The sequence below is a fragment of the Nilaparvata lugens genome, chromosome 1 (genome assembly GCF_014356525.2).
Source record: "Nilaparvata lugens isolate BPH chromosome 1, ASM1435652v1, whole genome shotgun sequence".
Taxonomy (NCBI): domain Eukaryota; kingdom Metazoa; phylum Arthropoda; class Insecta; order Hemiptera; family Delphacidae; genus Nilaparvata; species Nilaparvata lugens.
The window spans coordinates 81,246,221-81,262,888 of NC_052504.1; the positions used below are offsets into that span (position 1 = coordinate 81,246,221).

At 38.6% G+C, this 16,668-nt stretch overlaps 1 protein-coding gene across 3 annotated transcripts in view; it reads left to right on the plus strand.

Annotated features, from left to right (window-relative positions):
- Positions 1-16,668, plus strand: part of LOC111060413 (enoyl-CoA hydratase domain-containing protein 3, mitochondrial) — a 57,032-nt gene that overhangs the window by 39,033 nt on the left and 1,331 nt on the right. For 2 of the 3 annotated variants that reach the window (XM_039444894.1, XM_039444902.1), the window contains 4 exons: positions 7,950-8,059; positions 9,464-9,599; positions 14,447-14,646; positions 15,918-16,078. In XM_039444894.1, the coding sequence (XP_039300828.1) occupies positions 7,950-8,059; positions 9,464-9,599; positions 14,447-14,646; positions 15,918-16,078 (607 nt within the window). Of the gene's footprint in view, positions 1-4,272; positions 4,376-5,065; positions 5,240-7,949; positions 8,060-9,463; positions 9,600-14,446; positions 14,647-15,917; positions 16,079-16,668 lie in introns of those variants that run through there. The other variant, XM_039444908.1, reaches the window with a different exon arrangement.

The following is a 16,668-nucleotide window of genomic DNA, read 5'->3' on the forward strand; positions in this document are numbered from 1 at the left end:
CCACATACTTTTAGTGGCTGCACTCAGGTGAAGGCCATACATGCTTCTGCTTTACTTGGAACCGCTGTCGTTACAGTCTCGAACCAATACAATCAACCCTTCTTGTTGCGTGCTGTGTTGGACTCTGGTTCCATGCGCTCCATTATCACCACCCGAGCCGCCACCGCAATGGGTTTAGTTATTGTGCCCGCTCAAATCCAACTGAATGAAATCTCTGAAAAAACGACATCTGTCAAAGGCATTGTGCAGTTAAGAATATTGTCAGAACCTCAATTTGATATTGCTCTTTCTACCGAAGCTCTTGTATTAGATCAAATTGCTGGCAATCTTCCTGTCTTCCCGCTTCACCCCGCACTAAAGAATTTGTTTGTGCATCTGAACCTCGCTGATCCTAATTTTGATGAGCCTGCTGAAATCGACCTACTGATTGGTGCCAATTTATACTCCAACATCTTTATATCCGCAGAAAATTCCATTATTCCTGGTAACCCTGCCGCCTTTGCCACAATCTTTGGTTATGTTTTAAGTGGTAGATTGAATATTGAGTCTCGCCCGCACCGCTCAACGAAATGCAGCTCATTTGCACTATGTTTGCACAGGAAGCACAGCTCAACACCATCATGAACAAATTTTGGGAAACCGTAGAGGCCATCCCCGTTCGAAAAGAGTCATCGCCCAAAGACGAGTTGTGTGAGAAACTGTACCAATCCACTACTTATTGCACCTCTGAAGGAAGGTATGTTGTGGCACTGCCTTTCAAACCTGGCGCTCCCGCTCTGTGCAATAACTGCAGCAAGGCATACCGCAATCAGTTAGGATTACTGAAAAAACTGAGTCAATCTGATGAACTTGAAACCAAATACTCTGACTTCATGCATGAGTATCGTGACTTAGGTCACTTGAAAATCGCTGATTCCGCTGTAGATTACATCATCCCACATCACGCAATATTCAAGAAAAACGACAACACTCAAAAAATTCGAGTTGTTTTCAATGCATCTAGCAAAGACGCCAATGGGCTCTCACTTAACGATGTGTTGCTGCCTGGAGCTAAACTTCAAACAAACATAGTCCAAGTGTTAACCCGCTTTCATTCATACTGCTTTGTCATCCTTGCAGACTGCAAACAAATGTACAGACAAATCTTGCTGAGACCTGAAGACTGCCAGCATCAACATATATTTTGGAAACCCACCCACCAAGAAAAAATTCAAGAATTTGAACTGTTAACAGTGACTTATGGAGTATCTTCTAGCGTGTATCTTGCTCAGCGTACTCTGCAACAATTAGTGGAGGACAAAGGTGAAGCTTTCCCACTCGCCAGTCAAGTACTGAAGTCACAAACGTATGTCGACGACATACTTGGCGGAAGCAATGACCTGAATACCGCACATTCACTTATCAAAGAACTCAATGAGTTATTGTCACTCGCCTCCTTTGAATTGAGGAAATGGAATTCCAACACACCTGAGTTGATTGAGTATATGTCGCCCGAATATTTGAGCAATCAGGAATGCCTGTTTGATGATACTGCAACCACCAAAGTCCTTGGTATTGTGTATAGTCCGCTTGCCGATGATTTCCAATATTTCATCTCTGCCTTTTCTGAAAAAAGCACGAAAAGAACAATACTCGCCCTCATTGCACGAATTTATGACCACACCACAGTTCATGTCTACGCGCATTCCACAACTTGTGCTGTGCCGCCCCGCTTGTCTTCACATCATGCTCCTGTGTTCACACCACATCGCTCTGGACTTCTCCGCTCACTGTATTCAAGACCACAGACCCATCGCCATCTAGTTATTGCCGACCGCCCTGCCGCAATGTACAGTGTTTGTTGCTGCTTCACCCGATTTAAAAACTGTTCGTTTTTGGGGGGGAGTATGTATGGGCCAAGCCATTTGAATCGACCGCGCTCACCCCTGGCCATCTAGCGTGCCACTGCCATCAGCCGCTCTAAGATCGCTTAGTTCAATATGTAGATAGCACTGTTCTCCCTCTGGTTTCCCCCGCCTTTTTTGCTTCCCAGTTCTCTTCTGCTTGTAACCCACTCCTTGAGGAAGCTTGTTGTCCTGATGCTTCACGGTTGTTTCTCTTTTTAAAGAAGTCATAAATGTATTACCGCTTCGCTTGTTTGAATTTAAACTAGCGCGACTAGTGAGGAAAAATTATTGTTAGAGTACTCCGCTAAATATCTAGATTGGATCTTCTTTGTGTAATCTCTTCGCTGCAACATGGGCCCATGTATTTATCATTGCCAGTGCAAGTGAATCCTGATTATCTGAACGTGTTACCACCTACCAGAACGAGGAGACCGCTCTTACAGTCCACTGTGAACCCGCCATACCCGAACGAGACGCCTTTAAAGGTAACAATTTTATTTTCTGAGCTACTAAGTAACGTGTTTAGAAGTCCACCTCATTGGCTCTAACATTTAGTTTTAGTTTATCAGAGATTGACAATGGTGTAATAACCGAGACCAGTCTTTCTAAGTATCAATAAATCTGTGGTTTTTGACAATTTCTTAGTCTTTTTCATTCAATATAAATAATTACCACAATATCAACTTCTCACAGAAAAGATGTAAACAAACTCTACAGAAAAGTTTTCTATCCGATGTGACATCACGATGTGGCGATATGGCAGTAGATGTTGGCTTTATAAAATAAATTATGGAGGTTTCTGTTTTCTTTGTGATCTATTCATTATTTGAGTTTATGAATTTTGTACTCAGAAATAAATATGGCTGTCTAGCAAGTAGTCAAATAGAAAAAAGCATGAAATATTTTTTTCTGTATACCCAGTTTCCAGTAAGTTACAATTAATCCAGAAGATATAAAGAATAATTTTATTTGACTTTAATTTTTATTAATGGACTAATCATATGAATAGATGTATGGTGATTTAATAATAAATTATTTGATTTGAAGTTTCACTTTGAATTGAAAAAAAGTATAACAATAATTGATGGAGCCTCAATTTAATCATTGATAAAAATTAATCTGGAAGGATCTCATTATCAGATAATTTGCCAATGTGTAATAGAATTCACTCATTTATTTATTTATTTATGCATTCATAGAAATGAAATAATTCCAAACTTATTATGAATTATATTGGAAAAGAACAACAGCTTTTATGTTGATATCAGCAGCATGAGATAATACTGAGAGAAAAATTATGGAGTACTGTTGTATCACACAGAAAATATATTTTCCTTTCTCCTCTCTGAGAAGTTACTGTACTAGTGTGTGATTCACTGTATGGTGTGTGCATGTGTGCGTGTATGCGCTTCATAAAATTAAAAAGACAGCAGAGCAGAGCAAGCCGATCATCTACTAGTAATATTGGATAATTGCCAATCGTGACTTGTTTTTATTTTGTTGAATGTGGATGTGGAATGACAATAGCAGAGCAAGGGGAGTAGGTGACAGAGTACTACAACTGTTTGAGGGGGATTTCTGAATTAGCGGGGAAGGCCTGTCGATGGTACTGATCTCTCGTAGCGTGTTGAAGAACTAACTGTTAGTCACCCATTTTACCCCCCTCCACACCCACTCAACACTGCTTGTCACCCATTAAGCGCAACATTAGATGAGTTCTCTGTCCTCTTCTCTGTGGCTTTATCGACTTTAAGTTCGGATATAGAATGGGGCGTGTCTATTCTATAACTGGTCTAAAGCCTTGTACACACGTCCGTACAGATTCGCGCGAACAATCGTATGTACATATGCCTCAACATTCAAAAAGCTATCTGATTTGCAGACGACACGAAGACATGGTAGATGTAGATTTTCCACAACATGACAACAATGGCGTCATTCCATCATTGAAGATAGTTATCTCAAATTGCAGCAGTATCATTTTATTTCAATGACTTATATAATAAAATCAAAAATAAAACTTGACAAACGATGTTGGTGGGTTGAACGATTGTAGGTTGAAGTAAGGAAATAAATTGCTACATGACATAATATTGACAATTTAAACTTTCTTAGGTTGTCAAAACATTATCTTGTTAATATACTGAATCTAATTCAACTAGTTATCTAAACAAAAAATGATATCATCATGAGGGAAGCAATAACTCCACAAGAACGATTGGCTCTAACTTTGAGATTCTTGGCATTAGGCGATTCATTTGTTGGTTTCCAATATCTATTCTGAATCTCAAAAAAAGAAAAATTCTACAATAATTCCAGAAGTTTTGATGACCTAATCAAAGCACTTAACACTGTCTCACAAAATTGACAGTCTTCTTTAAGGTTATCATTAATAACCATTTACTTCTATCACCAAGATATTCTGTCTAGCTTAATTTGAATAGGTACTCTCTTTCTACAGGAATATGGACAAATTATCAAACAAGCTTGTAAGTTTCAACTCAAGGTAGGCTATATATTTATTATTTTTCAGTTAATTTATTTTACGTTTTATGAATTAGCTTATAAACTTTGTCAGCATTGGTTTCTAATTCTAGTGTATATATTAGCTTAAAATCCACAGAGAGCAGCAATACGTTCACAAGAAACTTGAAGCAGTACGGTATCTAGTAGAAAAAGATCTTACTACAGTATTTCTGAATTCATCAAATAGCATTCACTTCAATTCAATTTCATTCAATCCATGACCAGTCTTTACACTGGATAGATGTCGTCATAGAAATTAAAAAACATAAACGTTTATAAATTTTACACTATCGAGATGGCATGTCAAAAAGACAAATAAACCGACTGATCTCCTCTTCACTCAAGGAATAGAGTGGAATTATGAGGAGTTTATCTCGAAGCACATTTTTAAATTGTTCATCTTCCAATACAAGGAAACTCAATGGGAGCCTGTTGAATATTTTCAGGGTGCGAATTGGAAAACTGTTGTGTGATCTGGCCAATCGCAATTGTGGCAGGTCTACATCATCATGTCTTCTAGTAAGATAATCATGAGCCTGGCCTCTCACTTGAAATTCATGTTGCTCTTCTTTTAGAAGCACTAACGAGGTAAGCAGGTACTGACTGAAGACTGTGAGAATACGTTCTTTGAACAGTGGCCGGCAATGTTCCAGGTATGGCGAGAATGTAATGATGCGGATCACCTTTTTTTGAAGAAGCAGAATCCTCTCACAACAACCTACATGTCCTCAAAGCACAATCCCATACTTAATATGACTGTGGAACAAAACATGGTACGCAGTCACCAGGTAGCTTCTTGGCACAATGCTTCTCAACTTGCGCATCAGGTAAGTCACCTTGGAGACCCGATTACCATGTTGATGTGCTGGTCCCATGACAGTGAGTCGTCTATCATAAAACCAAGCAGCTTAACTTCAGGCTCGCCAAAGGAAGGCGGTCTGCGTCTCAGAGTGCATAATACTGTTCTGCGTCTTAGTCTGGTTCATGCACAGTCTATTTGCTCCAAACCACGAACTGGCCTCTTCAAGCAGCTGGGCAGACCTGAGGATGGCCAATTGGGGATCTTCATCCTCGGAAACAAGAGTGGTGTCATCCGCAAACAATAATGCTTTTCCATTCATGCTGAGATCGTTTATGAAGATCAGGAAAAGAAGAGGGCCCAGAATAGATCCTTGGGGTTCACTTGTAGTGCCTCAGATGTGGCTCCATCCAGAGTAACCACCTGGGTACGTCCAGAAAGATAATTCTGCATTGTTCTCAGGACGGCTCCACCAACACCCTATCTCACAAGTTTTCCAAGCAATATATCATGGGAGACACAATCAAATGCTTTGGTTAGGTCGCAAAGGGTTGTTCTCCATTTCCCTGAGTATAGAATCAATCAGGGACTGAACGGCGCCTGTAGTAGATCTTCCTTTGCGAAATCCAAATTGATCTCTTGTGAAAAGCAGATTCTTCTCAAAATAGGTAGAGAGCTGGGTAAACATTACCGACTCATAGATCTTAGAGAATGCCGGTATTATAGATATGGGTCTGTAGTTTATATAGAGATATTTCTCTTTTTCTTATTTGCATTCACAAAGCACTTGAAAAAGTATTTAGTTAATACTTGAAGTCATTGCCAAGGACTGGGGTCTCCAGATAGGCTGTGTCAAAAACTTCTGTCACACACATTTAGAAAAATTGCATGGCTATTCATGTTGTGGAGGTGCTGAATCTGCAAAAAAGGGACTCCTCCCTTAATTCCCTCAAGGAGTAGAGTGATTTTTCAATAAGTTTGTTCTCAATTGCGTAGAACCTGGAGTTTGGTTTGCCTTGTATCTCCTTGGGAAGACTGTTGAAGAATTTTATAGCTTGCGTTGGGAAGCTGTTGCAAGTTCCAGCCAGTCTGCTGCGAGGTATTTCCAACGAGGCAGCTTGTCTGGTATTGTATTTCACCTATTTTGTGAAGCAGATCCCGGTTTTCCTTTATGTACATCACTGAGCGCAGTACATACTGGCTGTACACAGTGAGGATTCAAAGACTCCTGAAGAGAGGCCGGCAATGTTCCCTGAAGTCTGAGACGGTCATTATCCTCATGACTTCTGCAGGAGCAGAACATCATGGACGGCTGATGAATGACCCCACAGCAGCAGTCCATAGTTAATGTGGCTCTGAAAAAGTGAATGGTATGCCATGATGAGGCCGCTGTGGTCAACCAGGTGTCTCAGTTTTTTCAGGAGGTATAATATTCTTGAAAGTTTCCTGCACACCTGTTGAACATGATGATTCCAGCTCATCCTCCTCCTGTCCATCCAGAAACCCAGAAGCTTCGTTGGTTTTTCTGCAGCTGCTTGACTCTTCAATGAGCAGACTAGGATGCTCGTTTTATCCTCACTGAGCTTCAATTTTTTTTCAAGAAACCATAGCTTAGTCTTCACAATGAGACTGGCTGACCTTTCTCTCACCTGTTCGATGATGGTGCCTCTAGATAACAAGGTGGTGTCACCCGCAAAGAGTACTACACCCTGCCTGCTCATAAAGTCGATCATAAGCATTATGAACAGCAGGGGGCCTAGGACAGATCCTTGTGGTACTGCACTTGCTTTCTGCCTTCAAGGTAAGATGCCACTGTCCCCAGGACTGTGTTACCTAGACCATACCTCTGGAAGATCTACAGTGTTGTTGTATTCATCGAGGAGTCACACACTCCATATTATAGAGCTGCCTCTCTTCTTCTTCTCAGGCTTTTCCCACTCAGGTGGGGTTGGCGTTTCGGGTCAGTCGCTTCCATGAGTCTCGGTCATGTGCTTCGTTTATAAAGATGCCTCTCTAAAGATGTCTAATGACGGATACCCTACTGAAGGAACTAGGATGGTTCCCCTGTCAACCTACTGTGAAGAATGCTACTGAAATAACAAGTAAATAGCAGTTACTCACAATAATCGATAATAAAATATGTCTCTCACTTCTCGGATTGTTTTCCGTGGAATTTAATCACTTTCATAATAGAATATAAGTAAAAACGAATCATTGTTACTTTTTGAACAAAAAATTTTTCATAAAAAATTAAGTTTGTAATTTTTATTTTTATTTAAAGAGATTAATATAAAATATATCAGGCACATTATATTAGTAAGTTATTCAAGCTTATTACCGGTTTAATTTATTTAAAGCGGATTTTCCTTCAGTTTTTATTTCAAAATAATTGAAAAATCTTCTATAGAAATAATTATATTTATCTTCCAAATTAGAGTATTCAATCGTCAATTAAGTTTTGTTCCAAGTGAGAGAAAAACAGTTTTTTGATAAAAGATTAGGACCCGGTGGTACAAAAGACTTAAGTTTTAACAGTGATTAAAGGACGATCAAAAGCCACATGAAATAATCAGATAAGCCGAAGACGTCTTTAGTTTGCACTTAATCACAGTTTAAATTTAACAGAATCTTGTGCAACGGGAACTATAATATTATTGACGATTTCCGATCCTTGAACCGTGGTGAAGACGAAAGTAAAAATTTGGCTAGAATTAAAGATGGATCAATTTGATTTACAGATTCCACGGATCACAAATCGCTTCTATTCATGTCAGAAAACTGGGAAACTGACGAAACTTTCCGAAGACAATGGTGTCAGAAAAATTGTCATGGCAAATCCTAAGACAAGGTGAGGGTCCGTGTTTTCGAGGTTAGAAAAATGATGATCGGTTCTCTTCTGTTAAGTAGTCAGCCCCCCAGGCTGGATAATTCGCTCATGAACTATTGTACCGATTTTGAAATCCTCAACCTGTAAAAATTATTTTTTTAATCAATAGAATTTTATAGTTTTGAATAAATAAGACAGACAGCTGAAATTACGTGTCGGGGCATAAAGGGAAGTCTGTGTGATAACTCCCAAGACACAATTCAGCAGTCAGCTGTATGATACTACTTTTTTCTTATGCACTTTTAATCCTGTTATACCCTCAAAAAGGTTGAAGGAGTGAGCCAATTTCGTTGGTCAACTAATTCGATCTGTATAAAGGTTCAAAGAGTATGTGCTGAAAATTTGAAATTGATTGATGTAAGCAATCAAAACTAATCACACACAAACTCACAAACTGATAACGACTCCAGGCTCTATAGTGAGGTCCACATTATAATGACAGTGGAGAAAGATAGGAGAACAGCGTTGCCGATTCTCTGCCTTGCCACTGCCTTCTAAGGATAGCTGATACTGGTATATCTATGTGATATTTACTGTTCATTCTTGTTTAGAGTTGAAATGATTTAATAATAATCTATCATATTTTATTCGTCAAAAAATAAATTCTTCAATGATTAAATTATAGATTTTCATCATTGATATTTAATATTTTGTTAAAAAATTATATTTCGACTTTTTTAATGAACGAGCTGGCAACGTTTTCGAATGATAGACAAGGATAGCAACACCAATGTTAATTAAATACTGCCATTAACGTGTATATAGTCACTCTATAGTCATCAGTAAAAACCCACTACCCTCGTTCAATGACAATGAATATATTCCCTACTTCAATTTCTAAATTCTACCTCAACCAAGGTAAATGAAATCTATATTGAAATTGTATGATTTCAATTGAATAAATAATTGATAAATTACTTGATTCAGTGCTCGAAAGTGAATGCCTGTTAATTTTATAGTGGAACATTGGCTATAGATGCAGAATCTAGCTCTTCATCTCAAGAGCTTTCTGTGATATAAGAAAACAAATTTCACATGAAATTCTGTATTAATTTTTTAAATGATGTAACATTTTGAAAGTAAAAATTAATAAAAACAATATGAAAACTTGTAGTCCCCTTTATTATTAAAAACTTTAAAATATTTCAATTACTAGTTTCGACCATAACTTAGGCCCTTACTACAAGTTTTCATATTGTTTTTATTAATTTGTACAAAAATAGCCCATTCAAGCGAAGTGTTTTCATTTTGAAAGTGTACAATCGACTTTAGACAGAGATTGTATCAATCAATTCAATTATCTTTTTTGTACATGATATTCATCAAGTGTTTATACCATTAACCCAGTTATTTGTATGTTTTCAGGAATGCTCTGTCAGTCGATATGATGGAAGATCTGATAGATGATGTATCCTTGAACTGGTGTGACACTAACTTGAGATGTATAGTTATTTCGGGAGAAGGCCCGGTATTTTCATCGGGACACAACTTGAAAGAATTGGTAAATAATTATTATAAAAAATGGCGAGGGCTACTTTTAGTAATAAAAATTAAATTAAATGAAAATAATACTATTAAAAAAACACATTTTTCCAAAAACTGATTCTTCACACTATTTATGTCACTCTCTTATCACGACAATATGAACTCTCCCACTTCGATTAGTTCACAGTACAAGAGTACGAGTTACACTGCAACAATTACCATTTAGAAATTCATATCTGATTTTTAAATTGAAAAAAAACTGGCAACTAAGGGTCTTGTATAAAATTTAAATCAGTTCAAAAGTCTGGAATATTTGCAAAGAACATTAGATTGGACGATAGCTTCTGGAACTTCACTCATTCAAATAGCAGAGAGAGATTGATTTATTATAGGCCTTTATTAGGGCGGAGTTAGGACTCCTGGTCCTCTCTGCCACACAACCCAAAATATTATTTTTAAACGAAAGACCAAATTAAATGCTGTAAATCACCCCGACGACTTCTGCTACTGCAAATATTGACAACAGGGTAAACAGCAAAATAAGAAAAAATTACATAAGAATACAAAAATAATAAATTACATAATATGTTATAAGATTACATAAGATTAATAGAAATAAATAAAATTATTTATCTAAATACAATTACAGATAATAAAAGAGAATCTTAAACTTAATTTTTTAATACAATTGGAAAACAATATTTAAATTTCACTGAATAAATCCTATAAGAAAACCTATCAGACATGAAGATCCAAAGGTTCAAAGAACCTCACACGTCAATCGAAGCTTATTGTGTGTCCCAAAAGTATGTTAGTTAGGTAAACCAACTCCCGTGTCCTTTACAAGGTCCAGGAGTTTTTTCCCTATACCAACATCCCATTCCTCACCTGGTTGCTTACAGCCAAACAGAGCCCTTCTTCTAGCTCCAAGACTTTCGCAATCCAATATGATATGCTTAGCAGTCTCTTCAGACTGATTACAAAGCCTACACATCTGGCTTTCATTTCTGAGTCCAATTGTGTGGAGATGTTTCCTGAAGTGGCCATGTCCAGTTATAAGGGCAATCACCTGCTTGACCTGACCTCTACCCAGCCTCACCAGCCAGCTGGTGAAGCGAGGCCTTGCGTCTGCCAGCAGCAATTTGCCAAGTGCTTGACCAGGGTGACCCTGCCATTGATGGTGGTGTAAGTCCCTGGACCATTGACTTATTGTGTGGAAGGCAGTTGTTTTACTTATGCCACAGCCCGGCTCTGGGCCAAGGAATGGCATACTAGAACCCCGCTTAGCAAGTTCATCTGCACGCTTATTACCTCCTATGCCTACATGGCCAGGTACCCAACCAAGATGCACATTGTTGCGTGTTGCAAGCCTGCTGAGCGTTTTGTGGCACTCCCACATCAATTTAAACTTGATTTCATTGGAGTCAAGAGCCTTCAGGGCTGCCTGACAATCTGACAGGATTACTATATTCTTATTGCAATAGCGCCTGACAATGCCTATGTTGGCACAAGCCATGATGCCCCAAATCTCTGTCAGAAAAATGGTACAGTGTTGTCCCAGACTTGCATAAACTTGTGTTTTAGGTGAATCACTGTACACCCCGTAGCCAGATTTCCCTTCAATGAGAGAACCGTCTGTGTACCAGACAAGGCTGCCTCTTTTGGGATAGGGCCCTTCCTCAGACTTCCACTCCTCTCTAGAGCAGAATTTAACAGAGAAATAATCAGTAAAAACCAAACTCCTTGCTCATGACATCTGACGTCATCTCAAGCACAGGGCTGTGAGCAACAGAAGGGTGATTGTGCAGTGGCCTGTTCCAGACAGGCCTTCTCTCCATTGGCCTGCAACTTTCAGTCGATAGGCTGATTTCTGTGTCTCTGCCATAATAAAAAATGTTCAATGGCAGTAAGCCAAGAGCAACTTGAAGAGTTGCTGATGGGCTGCTCGTGACAGCTGCAGTGACTAGAAGTGTTTGCATCCTTTGTAGACTTGTGAGTTTGGCTGTGGCTGTAACCTGGTTCACCTTTGTCCACCGGACCAGTGATCCATAAGTTACCTGAGGCCTTATTACTGCCTTGTACAGCCACAGAGCTTGTACAGCCCCCACATGGAGCCTGCAAATCTTCTGGTCGTCATAAGCGCCCATTTTGCTTTATGCAGTGTATTGTTTAAATTATTGTTTCGAGTCAGCTTTGAGTCAATGGTCAGCCCTAGATATTTGACTGTACTTGATACTTCAAGCCGTGTAAATCCAAGTTTCAACCTGGATAGAGATTCCAGGTTCTTTTACCTTGTAAATGGAATGACTGCAGTCTTCGAGGGATTCATGCTTAGTCCCTCTCCAAGACACCAGTCATTAACAATTTTGAGGTTGACGTTCATGACGTCAACAACAATGGTGGTGAACTTTCCGTGTAACATGAGGACTATGTCGTTAGCATAGCCCTGTACAAAGACACCTACTGATAAGTTCATTAAGGAGACCATCGACCACAAGGTTCCACAGAAGAGGTGAGAGCACACCTCCCTGCGGACAACCCTTTGCAGGCGCAATCACCATCGACTCACCTTGAAGTTCAGCCCTGATCCGCCTGGAGCAGAGCATGGCCTCAACCCACCTACAGGCAGACTCAAGATCACGCCCCCGCACCGCTCGGACCATGGCCTTGTAAGTGACATTGTCAAATGCGCCCTTAATGTCCATGAAGGCACACAAGGCAATCTCCCTGGCAGCAAGGCTGTCCTCCACCCTGCTCACAAGCTGATGCAGGGCTGTTTCACAGGACTTGCCAGGCTGATAAGCATGCTGATTCCTGTGGAGGGGAGTGTCTGAAAGCACTCCCTTCCTTAGATGTCTTTTCACCAGTCTTTCCAGCGTCTTCAAGAGAAACAATGTGAGATTGATGGGACGAAATGATTTTGCAGTTGAGTAGTCTGCTCTTCCTCTCTTTGGAATGAAGACCACTCTACTGAGGCACCAGGCTTGAGGGATGTACCCATAGGCCAGACTTGCTCTAAAGAGTTCACACAAGAGAACTAATAGAGCTTCTGGTCCTTTCTGCAGCATAGCTGGTATTATGCCATCCCCCCCAGGAGATTTGAAGGAGCCAAACTTGGATATGGCCCATTTAACTTTGGAGAGTGTGACAATTCGCCTGGCTAAAGTCCAGCTTCCACGATCAGCTCTTGGCCATGAACTCATTTCGCTTTCGCCAGGCATGCCTGAGCAATCACTCTCAAAGGTACAATCTGGAAAGTGAGTCTCAAAAAGAAGTTTGAGACTTCCATCAATTCCAGTGGTATATTGTCCCCCTGGTGACCTAAGAGTTCCCAAGAGGCCAATTGGGCTTGAAGCTAAAACACGTTGCACTCGCTGCTGCACTGAGACTGTTCACCTCTTGTGTGAATTGTCTCCAAGAGTTTTCTTTAGCTTTCTTGATTGCAAGGCTGTATTCTGTGAGTGCCCTGTGGTATGGCTCCCAAATACGGCTCCGTTTGCAATGGCTATGAAGCTTCCTTATAGCCGCCCTTTTGCGATCAAGGTCAGCAGTCCACCACTTAGTATTGGTGTGACTCTATCAATATGTATGAAAGATAAAAACCTGGCGATTCTGTAACCTCCCTTCACCCAATCAGTAAATCACCGTATTCTTTTCCCCCATATTGTCGAAATATCCTTAATGTTGCATCCTCAACACTACCCCCACTTCAAGAAAGTGTTCTGTCCTCCGGCTAGCAAGGAGTTCCAGTGATGTAGTTTGGCTCCTCCAGGGGTTTGATAAACAAACTTCAATCTAGATGTCACTGGATCAAGTAGTATTTTTCTTTTTTGTAAAAGGATCTTATATTTATGCTGAACTGACAGAACATTTTTGTCATCTAAATGAGTCTTCAAATCAAATTTACATCTCCAGGGATTGGAGACACAAACTTCAAACTTGATGTCACTGGATCAAGATTACTAATTGATTCAAGAAATTGCTATCAAATTAGTTTGAATCGGTTCAAATGTCATCAAATTTGACACATTTCTACTTGAAAGTACTGTAAAAAGCCACTTAAAATTTGTAATTCTCATTAATAATGTACGATATGTACAAAGTACAATAATATGTTACAACTGTTCTTAGTAAGAATTTGTGTGTATTTTGGCTTCAAAATTGTTCATTAATTCTTCATTAATTTATTCTTTTTTTATAATGAAGCACAGATCGAGAGAGAAAAACTAAGAATGCCTTGAACAATTTCTCTCCCAAATTCAGGTAACATTAAAAGTCCATTAACATTGTATAAAATAGCTTAATTAATTCAATGTGCAGTGATAATTAAGTGTAATATTTAAACTTGAATTTTAAAAACACTTTTGGAGTGAAAATGCACTTACATTGGTAGTGACGATCGTTTCGACCTGTTGTTGGTCATCATCAGACTGTGGGAATTTACTCTAATCTAAGGTACAGTCTGAGATGACCAACAACAGGTCGAAACGATCGTCACTACCAATGTAAGTGCATTTTCACTCCTTAGTGTTTATAAAATTCAAGTTTAATTTTAATAGTGAAATAGTATGGATATGCAACAGTGTAATATTTAACTATAATTTGTTGTTTTAATTCTTCTAAATTCAAAATTTCCAGCTCATATATATTTTTGGACTAATATTAAACTTGAACTTTTTACAGTAGAAACATAACCTATTTTTTGGACATGTAACATTATCAAAATTTGGGAATGGAATAGTTTTGGGCCAAGCCTTTTGTTCCTACCCAATCATATATATATGATTTGTGATTGTATCCACGAATGAATGAATGAATAATCACGTTTTGAAACGTAGATTCAAGTTGTTTTTGTGTTTTCAGGCGCTTACTGGCGAGAAAGATGAGTTGGCCGAGAAGAGGAGGGTATTTTCGATTTGTGCACAGTTGATGAAGCGGATAGTAGCGGCGCCCGTGCCAGTGATCGCCAGTGTGAACGGGCCCGCCTTCGCAGCAGGCTGCCAGCTTGTGGCACAGTGTGACATCGCCCTCGCCACTCACAGCAGCTCCTTTGCCACTCCAGGGTAACAATAAGTCGCACATTCAATAGATCAATTCAATGAAAACTAGCAATTGAAGTTCCAAGTAATTTTTAAGCAAATTTTACGATTCGATTCAGCTGTATAACCTTATTTGTATAGCTAGAACCAGTGAGTAGTTGCTAGTCACTAGGTTCTAGTTTTACAAGAATCAAGAATTTTATTTGCCGTAAAACTTTACAAAAAAGCAATAAGCATCGTCAAACAATGAAACAATTGATAATACAACCTCTGTTGTAAGTTACATAAATAAAACAGTTTACATTTAAATATCATAAAATCTACAAATTCATTATACTTATAGTCTAGTTGAATAATGTCATTCAATTTTATTCATTCGACCCATTGTCACACATGAGTCCTCCTTCTCTTCTTATGGCATATGGCTTATTGCTAGGTGCTCAGTAGTTGAGACTTGAACAAAGTTCTGAGTTATATAATGTCACATTTCTTGTTGTAATGTTCTGTGATCTGATTACTGAGTTTTGTACTTAGAATTTTAATTATATCTTTAGATGTATGCTGACGTGTCAAATATTACCAAACATTGCTCAATTCTGTAGTGTTAACTTAACTAAACACACATGATTTATTTGTGTGTGCGTTATTGGTGTTGAGCAAATACATTGACCTCTTTTAACATCATAATAATATTTATTGAAGATGAATATTTCTTTCAATATTCACTTGATAAACCAACATGGGGTCATAATTTCAACTGTCAAGTCACATGAACTCATTTTCAGCTGACGTTGAGTTGATTAACCTTAATTCCAGTTAGCAATAAATAACTTCAAGTGTATAGTAGGCCTATATCAAAATATATTGATCTGTCATACCTTCAAATTTATCTTCTATATATATTTTTTTCAATAAATCTCATTCCATTTTCATATCAAATAAAAATCATAAGTACTTATATGACAGTTGATCGATAAATTCTCATGAATAAATATTTTTGTTTCATAATTTATCAATTTGTAATTTAAAATAGATACATAAAGTATGCCCCTAGAAAATGTGATCCCAGTTTAACATTAATGTTAAACATGCTGAATCAAATTCTGCTGCTATTCTAAGATCTGAACCGAAGAAGAATTGTTCTCAGAAAGAATTCCTGTTAGTTTTTCTGTTATATGCCCTTTTTCAAGAAATTTCATATTTTTTGTGGTGTGAGGCGAGTCATCTGTAACGATTGTTTGGCAATTATAATTTGAAGAAATCGAAATAGGTAAGTGATGTTTGGAATGTTTCAGGTCGCACTTTGGTATATTCTGTTCGACACCTGGAATCCCTCTGGCGAGAGCCGTACCGCGCAAAGTAGCCGCCCATATGCTCTTCACTGGCAAACCGATCACCGCAGAACAAGCTGCCAGTTATGGACTCATCAGTAAAGTGGTTGCCGATGATAAGCTCGGTCAGTGCGAGATTCAATGTACTTTCTTTTTGCTCCAAACTCTTTTACAGATTTTTCACGTCTTAAGAGCCAAGCCACATCAGAACAGTTTTGGTTTAGGCATGTTGGTCCTTTTCTGAAAATATACTTGATTTGTGTATTATGAAATTTAAATGTAAATAAATAAATGAGGTGTTTTCAGACGAGTCGGCAGGGCAGAAAGCTCTCCGATTGGCTAATTATCAGCTGATTATCGAACGTCAACCCAATCGGAGAGCTTCCTGTCCTGTCGACTAGTCTGAACAACGCCTCATTTCGCTCAGCCCTAAATCTATAATATAATAAAGAAAATAAATGGCTTTTACACGTACGAGATATGAAATTCACGAATGACGCATCATCACATCGAAATTTTGCATATTAATTCGTAACTTATGTATGATGGTTATAGGCCTATTTTAAATTCTGCAAGATTTCAGTTGGTCAAGTTTTCAGTTAGTCCAATTTTTTAATTAGACCCTTGCGTAGCACGGTTTACCTGCTAGTCTTATCTAGATCTTTTCTCGGCTGTACCAAAGCCTATTAAATTCAACTGTGATTGACTGTGCTTG